Genomic DNA, 8,269 nt, shown 5'->3' with positions numbered 1-8,269 from the left:
GTGATGCTGAAGTGGACAAGAGCAGGGGACTTATTTAGATAAATATTCCTTTTCACATACGGAGGCATGGCATTAACCGGACGTACAGAGCAAGGCCATTTATAATCGTGACAGCTTCTGTTTTTTGCGCTATGCACGCTGGGATTTTGTTTTTTCATCAATGTACAGCAATGCTATTGCTTTCTAGTATAGTATTGACAGCTTCTAATTAATAATACAGCATTCTATTTTGGACACATCAGGTCTGTTTCCAGATCTCTTTGCTTCTGGATTCAAAACACACTTTTCTGCTGCCGCCTTCTTCAAGTTGATCAGTGTCATTGTGTTGCCTTTTAGGCATTAGGCTTTTATTTTGTACAAGCTTTTATTTTGAAATGGTTTCCTGCCTTAGGAGTTCCAGGCGTTAGTTTCCTGTTAGTGGTTAGAGGAAAATGGTGGAATCCATCAACATGCTTTCGTCATCCATTGCAATCCACATCGTAAATGCTGCAGAGGCAATGTCGTAAGTTGATAACTTCATTGTTTTAATTATAAGGTTAATGTTAAGATGCATATTTACAGTAAAAGGAGATTTGACGACTGTAATTAAAAAACGTTTTATTCACATATGTTTACGTAGGACTAAACAATTTTGTATCTTGTGTTTGTTACAGTTTTCACTCTTCTGTCTGTGACATGATATAAAGAGCCACAGTAAACAGCTTGAGAAGCTTACTACGACTCAACTCGTCATTTGCAGAAAGAGTTTAGCTAGTTGAATAGCTGCGGTTGCTACACCGTAGTGAAGACAACATAGTGAAAAGACAAAGAAAGCTGGCGTTGTACATCGTGGTAAGATGGATAGCAAACAAAGCGACAGGGAGTCAGTGGCCAGTAAAAGAAGTTTACGGTCTTCAACTTCATCAGCTGGCTCAGTAACACGTGCTCGTGCTAAAGCGGAGGCAGCTAAAGCACGCGCTACATTTGCAAACAAAGAAGCTAAAGCTAAGCTAGAAAGAGCTGCAACGGAGGCTAAGCTACAGAAAGAAAAGGCAGAAAAAGAAGCGGAATATTACAAAGAGAAAGCAGCAATCGAGTTCGAATTGCAGCTAGAGAACGCAAGAAAGGATGCTGAGCTAGAAGCGCTTGCTAGTTATCGCGAAGCCGCAGCGGCCGAAGCTGAAGCTGCCGTGTGGGAAGATGCAATGGACAATTTTGTTGTACTGGATGAAGCAGGCCCATCAGAGAAGGACAAACTGGAGCGTACAAGTGAATATGTCCAGTCTCAATACGAGCTACACTCAGGTGAAACCCATCCACGTACCAGGTCACTAAGGCAAGCAGCCATGAATGCTAGTTCCCAAGTATCTCAGCTTCCGACAGATGAAACCCCTCAAGGATATTCTTCCAATCCTTTCTCTCCAACATGGCAGCCGCCTGTTAGTCCTAAAGAACCGTCATATGCAAAAAATATTACCAACCCTGCATTAGCAAACTATGGCTCGGAAAATGTGCAAACACCTTCAGCTATTAAAGTGGAAAGGCAAGTCCCACGAAAGGAGACTGACCATCAGACAAACATAAACATGCGTACCACTTCCTCAGACAACTCTCCTCAGCCTTCCTTTCCACGCTACATATCAACAGCTAGCCATGGTGCACCCGGAGCGGAACATCTAGCACAGTTCTTGGCTCGTCGCGACCTGGTGAGTTCAAGTTTATATAAATTTGATGATAACCCAGAAAACTATCGAGCCTGGCATTCATCATACATAAACGCCACTCAAGGGCTAGGCCTCACAGCCACGGAGGAGCTAGACTTAATGACTAAGTGGCTCGGTAGAGAATCCAGCGACCAAGTCAGACGTCTCCGTTCAGTGCACGCGACGAATCCTGTCGTAGCACTCAGAAGGGCCTGGGAACGTCTCCAGGAATGTTATGCAGCACCCGAAGTCATCGAAAGGTCCCTTTTCAACCGGCTCGATCATTTCCCAAGGCTTTCAGGGAAAGAACACACAAAGCTACGAGAACTAGCCGACCTGTTAATGGAGGTGCAGGGAGCCAAGGAGGACGGCTACCTCCCAGGCCTGTCTTACCTGGACACCGCAAGAGGGATCGAACCCATAGTTGCAAAACTGCCTTATGGTCTTCAAGAAAGATGGGTATCCGCCGGTTCAAAGCACAAGGATGAAAATAATGGACGATTTCCCCCATTCGAGTTCTTTGCAAGTTTTGTACACCACGAGGCACGGAAAAGGAATGACCCTAGCTTTGCCATTCAAGGTACTAGCGGCTTAGCTGCGAAGCCTGAAAGGCCCTCCTTTAGAAGTAACCAAACCCCTATATCAGTTCACAAGACGGATATAGCCTCAACACACTCAAACGACCTAAAAGGAACCGGCGATCCAAACAAAACCTGTCCAATACATGGTAAACCCCACCCACTCAGACGATGCAAAGCCTTCAGAGCCAAACACCTAGAGGAAAGGAAAAGCTTTCTCAAGGCAAAGGGAATCTGCTTCAAATGCTGCAGTTCAACTACGCACTTGGCAAGAGACTGTCCAACTACAGTCAAGTGTATAGAGTGTGATAGTACCTACCACGACGCTGCTATGCATCCGGGTCCTGCACTTCAAGACGGGGCTCCCTCAACCTCACCACACAACGGCGGGGAGAGAGAAGAGAGCAGTGACACTAAAGCCGTCGTCAGCGCAAGCTGCACCGAAGTTTGTGGAGCACGACAAGTCGGCAAGTCATGTTCCAAGATTTGCTTAGTGAAAGTATACCACAAACGTCAACCAGACAAAGCCATCAAGGCCTACGCCATATTGGACGACCAAAGCAACCGATCGTTAGCAAGGTCTACTTTCTTCGAGCTCTTCGACATCAAGTGCGAACCATATTCCTATTCTTTGAGGACGTGTTCCGGCACAACAGAAACATCCGGACGTAGGGCTGAAGAGTTTGTGGTGGAGTCACTCGACAGCAGGGTCACAATCCCTCTACCACCCCTCATCGAGTGCAACGACATTCTTGACAATCGGTCAGAAATCCCAACGCCAAACGCAGCTCTATGTCACCCTCACCTTCGCAAGGTAGCAGAACACATTCCAGAAGTTGACCCCACAGCAGAGATTCTCCTGTTACTCGGCAGAGATATCATTAGAGTTCACAAGGTACGGGAACAAATCAATGGTCCACACAATGCCCCATTTGCCCAACGCCTAGATCTGGGCTGGGTGCTAGTAGGAGAAGTCTGCTTGGGGAATGCACACAAGCCTACAGTTAGCACCTTCAAGACAGCTGTGCTCGACAATGGCCGCCCATCGCTCCTTCCACCTTGCACCAGTTTTCTACGAGTCAAAGAAATGGTTCCTTGTAGCAGGGAGACAAGACACACCTCCAGTAAGGTTACAGGAGAAGTGTTGGGACAAACTGTTTTCAATCACACAGAAAACGACAACAGGTTGGCACCCTCATTTGAAGACAAGGTTTTCTTGAAGCTTATGGACGAAGAGGTCTTCAGGAATGAGTCACAAAGTTGGGTAGCTCCACTCCCATTCCGACAACCAAGACAATACTTACCTAACAACCGGGAACAGGCAGTGCAGCGCTTTGGATCACTTCAACGAAGCCTGAGTAGGAAGCCAGATATGCAACAGCAGTTTGTGGCCTTCATGGGAAAAATATTGGAGAACGACCACGCCGAAGTCGCACCACCTCTGGCAGAAGACGAAGAATGTTGGTACCTGCCGACCTTTGGTGTGTTCCATCCACAAAAGCCAGGTCAAATCAGAGTGGTTTTCGACTCAAGTGCTAAACATGCCGGGGTTTCCCTCAATGATGTGCTCCTCACAGGCCCAGACCTGAACAACTCACTTCTTGGAGTTCTGTTGCGGTTTCGGAAGGAAAAGGTTGCTGTCCTAGCGGACATACAGCAGATGTTTCACTGCTTTGTGGTACGAGAAGATCACAGGAACTACCTCAGATTTCTTTGGTACAGGGACAACGATGTGACCAAAGACGTCATAGACTTCAGAATGAAGGTTCATGTCTTCGGCAACAGCCCGTCTCCCGCAATAGCTATTTACGGGCTTAGACGAGCTATCAGAGAGGGTTCCCAAAAACATGGGGAAGACACAGTCAACTTTGTTATGCGTCACTTCTACGTCGACGATGGCCTTTGTTCTATGCCAACGGATGCGGAAGCCATCGACTTACTGCGCCGAACCCAGACTTCACTTGCCGAGTCTAACCTCCGCCTTCACAAGTTTGCCTCAAACAGTAAAGAAGTCTTGCAAGCTTTCCCACCAGAAGACCGTATAGGGGCCTCAAAGGATGTCAACCTCAGCGGGGAAGCTGCACACACTCAACGGAGCCTGGGTCTTCTATGGGAGATAACCAGGGACACGTTCACCTTCTCTGCTTCAACTGATATGAAGCCATTTACTCGCCGTGGAGTCCTCTCCACGGTAAACAGTGTTTTTGACCCTTTTGGGTTCGTGGCCCCGGTCACTATTCAAGGAAGAGCCCTTCTCAGGGAACTCACAGTCAAACTTTCTGGTTGGGATGCACCGCTACCTGCAGACAAATTGAGAAAGTGGGAGGCCTGGAGAGACTCACTCCAAGACCTCAAGCTCCTTCACATACCAAGGACATACACAGCAGTCTCTCTAGCTAAAGCGGTGAGAACTGAGCTCTGCATGTTCTCTGATGCATCCACTAAAGCCATTGGCGCTGTGGCATACTTGAAGGCCATACAAGAAGACAAACAAATTCAGATTGGATTTGTTATGGGAAAGTCAAAACTGGCACCTCAGTCTGAACCAACCATCCCAAGACTCGAGCTATGTGCAGCCGTCTTGGCCGTGGAAATGGCAGAGCTAATTCAGGATGAACTGGATGTTAAGCTGGATTCAACCAAGTTCTACAGCGACAGCAAGGTTGTTCTTGGCTATATCTACAACGAAAGCAAACGTTTCCATGTCTACGTGCATAATAGAGTTCAGCGTATTCGCCAATCCACGAAACCCGAACAATGGCACTATGTGCACACAGAGGAAAATCCTGCTGACCATGCATCGCGGTCAGTTCCTGCTTCACGTCTGCCAGAAACAACGTGGTTCACAGGGCCCAACTTCCTCTACAAAACTCCCGACAAACCAGTAAAGACATTCGATCTCATCAAACCAGATATGGATGTAGAGATCCGTCCAGAAGTAAGGAGCTATGCCACAAAGCTCGAAGAGAAAGGACTCAGCTCAGAACGCTTTCAAAGGTTCTCCAGCTTCAAGACCCTTGTTCGAGCCGTTGCACTCCTAATACATATCGCAAGGTGTCAAAAACTATCCAACTGGAGTGACAAATGTAAGGGATGGCATAAGTGTGATCTGTCTCGCACCCCAGACGAACTATGTCAAGCGAAGGAGGTCATCATCAGAGCTGTTCAGAAGGAAGCGTTCAAAAAAGAATTTGAAGCTTTGGAGACATCTAGGCCAGTCCCCTTGAACAGCAGCCTTCATCGGCTTAGCCCAATGTTGCAGAACAATCTTATCTGCCTTGGAGGCCGGCTGAAGAATGCTAACCTGAACATTGGAGAAAAGAACCCGGTTATCCTCCCCAAAGACAACCACGTTTCCTTGCTACTCGCCAGATACCACCACGCTGAGGTCAAACATCAAGGTCGTCACCTGACGGAAGGTGCTGTCAGGGCAGCGGGATTTTGGCTCTTGGGCGGGAAAAGGATCATCAATTCGATTCTACACAAATGTGTAACCTGTCGTAAGCTTAGAGGTAAATTCCAGCAACAACGCATGGCAGACTTACCTCCAGAACGCCTTACGACCTGTCCTCCCTTTACATACGTGGGTTTGGACGTCTTCGGACCTTGGGTCGTCTGCACCAGACGGACAAGAGGGGGGCAAGCTGAGAGCAAGCGGTGGGCCATAATGTTCTGCTGCATGAGCTCCAGGGCTGTCCACATCGAGGTCATTGACTCGATGGACACATCAGGCTGCATCAACGCTTTAAGACGTTTCTTTGCAATAAGAGGACCAGCCAAACAACTGCGATCAGATTGCGGCACAAACTTCATAGGGGCCTGTAAAGAACTTGGAATGAGCAAAGACCAACCAGATACAACTGTGCAGAAGTATCTTAACCAAGAAGGGTGTTCTTGGCAGTTCAATCCCCCGCACGCCTCGCACATGGGTGGTTCTTGGGAACGCCTGATCGGTTTGGCCCGAAGAATTCTTGATTCAATGCTTCTTGAACAGCACACTCGCTTAACCCACGATGTCCTGTGTACACTAATGGCAGAAGTCACAGCAATCCTAAACGCGAGGCCACTAATCCCAGTTTCAAACGATCCCGAGGATCCATTGATCTTGTCGCCATCAATGCTCCTAACTCAGAAAGGGGGAGTCCCTTCCCCACCCGGGGATTTCACAGACAAAGACCTCCTCACCAAGCAATGGAGACAAGTTCAAGCGCTGGCCAACAGGTTCTGGAATCGTTGGAGTCGTGAGTACTTGCCCACCTTGCTTTGCAGGAAGAAATGGCACAAGTCTTACCGAAACCTTCAGGAGGGAGACATTGTCCTTCTTAAAGACACTCAAGTAGCCCGTAACCACTGGCCAACGGCTATAATCACAAAGACCTTTCCTGGAAAAGATGGGAGAGTGAGGAAAGTGGAACTAAGGACCACAGTTCAGGGATCTTCAAAGACTTTCCTCAGGCCAGTCTCCGAGGTGATCTTACTTTTAGTTAAGGACTGATGTACTGAAACTCATTTCCTAGTTTAGTAGTACTAGTGACCTCACTGAGGCCAGGCGGGGAGTGTGTTGCCTTTTAGGCATTAGGCTTTTATTTTGTACAAGCTTTTATTTTGAAATGGTTTCCTGCCTTAGGAGTTCCAGGCGTTAGTTTCCTGTTAGTGGTTAGAGGAAAATGGTGGAATCCATCAACATGCTTTCGTCATCCATTGCAATCCACATCGTAAATGCTGCAGAGGCAATGTCGTAAGTTGATAACTTCATTGTTTTAATTATAAGGTTAATGTTAAGATGCATATTTACAGTAAAAGGAGATTTGACGACTGTAATTAAAAAACGTTTTATTCACATATGTTTACGTAGGACTAAACAATTTTGTATCTTGTGTTTGTTACAGTTTTCACTCTTCTGTCTGTGACATGATATAAAGAGCCACAGTAAACAGCTTGAGAAGCTTACTACGACTCAACTCGTCATTTGCAGAAAGAGTTTAGCTAGTTGAATAGCTGCGGTTGCTACACCGTAGTGAAGACAACATAGTCATAGTCGGCCCTCTATTGAAAGTGCTGCTCGACATTTGGGCAGGCGAGAGAGACCCTGTGGTTCAACCAGGGTCCAATGTCCGATTGTCTCTCCTCGGCGACGGATGGTAGCAGAGCACAGCTTGGAACGGACATTCATAGTCCAATACAGCTCCAAAGAGAGATGGCTTCTGCCGGGACATGAATCACGGCGGTCGCGGAGGGATGCACCCGAGGCCCGTTTGAGGAGCCAGCAGGCACGCGTGCTTGTGAGGGGAGGAAAGAGAGCGGGAGAGCCCTGGACCGACTCTTTGCACTCGGCAAAAGGCTCGACTAAACCGGTGGACATGCTCAACAAATTCAGAGTTGGGCAGCCTACCGTTCAATATTATGATTTAGTTTATGGGGCAATAGCGGGTGATATTGTCCTTAGAATGTAATACGAGCAAAAGAGACTGCCCAAAAGTATCAGAAACTATTCAAAGTAATTCAGTCACTGTCGTCCGAGAAAAATGGATACAAATGTAGTCGAGACAAATAAATAACCTGGTTGATTCCGGCGAAGACATGAACTTTCTAAGAGGTGAAGCTTCCTCGACGCATTCCTCCCCTGCTCAGTGCGAAACCATTCCAAAATTGCCACCCGCTCCACGGTGTGACTGGCCAGGTGTTGGGAGGCGAGACGGCCTATTATGTGTGAACAGCTGAGTGGGACACCGCTTTAAATATAACCGAGACTTCATTGGCAAAGATAGTATGGTGTGTAAAAAAATGTTATGATAAAAAATGGGTCATGTAGATTTGATTTTGCTCAGTGTTTGATGAGTTGCCATGCAATTACAGAAGATGAATTAATAGCTTTAATACATACGGATGACACATCACCAGGTCTTGCAAACAGAAAAAAAGAAAGGGAGAAAGCTTCATTATTGGTTAAGAAAACTGTAAGCACAGCCGTTGCTATGGCAGTGGTGACTCAGAGCAATGGGATATCAT

The 8,269-nt window shown here is 47.1% G+C and overlaps 1 protein-coding gene across 1 annotated transcript; it reads left to right on the top strand.

Moving 5' to 3' along the window:
• The first annotated feature begins 333 nt into the window (after positions 1-333).
• Positions 334-6,755, top strand: LOC119227066 (uncharacterized). Its single transcript, XM_062560905.1, has 2 exons — positions 334-502; positions 654-6,755. The coding sequence occupies exon 2, from the start codon at positions 837-839 to the stop codon at positions 6,753-6,755; it is 5,919 nt and encodes a 1,972-aa protein (XP_062416889.1). The 5' UTR covers positions 334-502; positions 654-836.
• The last annotated feature ends 1,514 nt before the right edge of the window (positions 6,756-8,269 follow it).

Source organism: Pungitius pungitius, chromosome 3 (genome assembly GCF_949316345.1).
Source record: "Pungitius pungitius chromosome 3, fPunPun2.1, whole genome shotgun sequence".
Lineage (NCBI taxonomy): Eukaryota > Metazoa > Chordata > Actinopteri > Perciformes > Gasterosteidae > Pungitius > Pungitius pungitius.
Note: the sequence above shows the minus strand (reverse complement) of the source record. Positions and strands in the feature narration are given on the sequence as shown.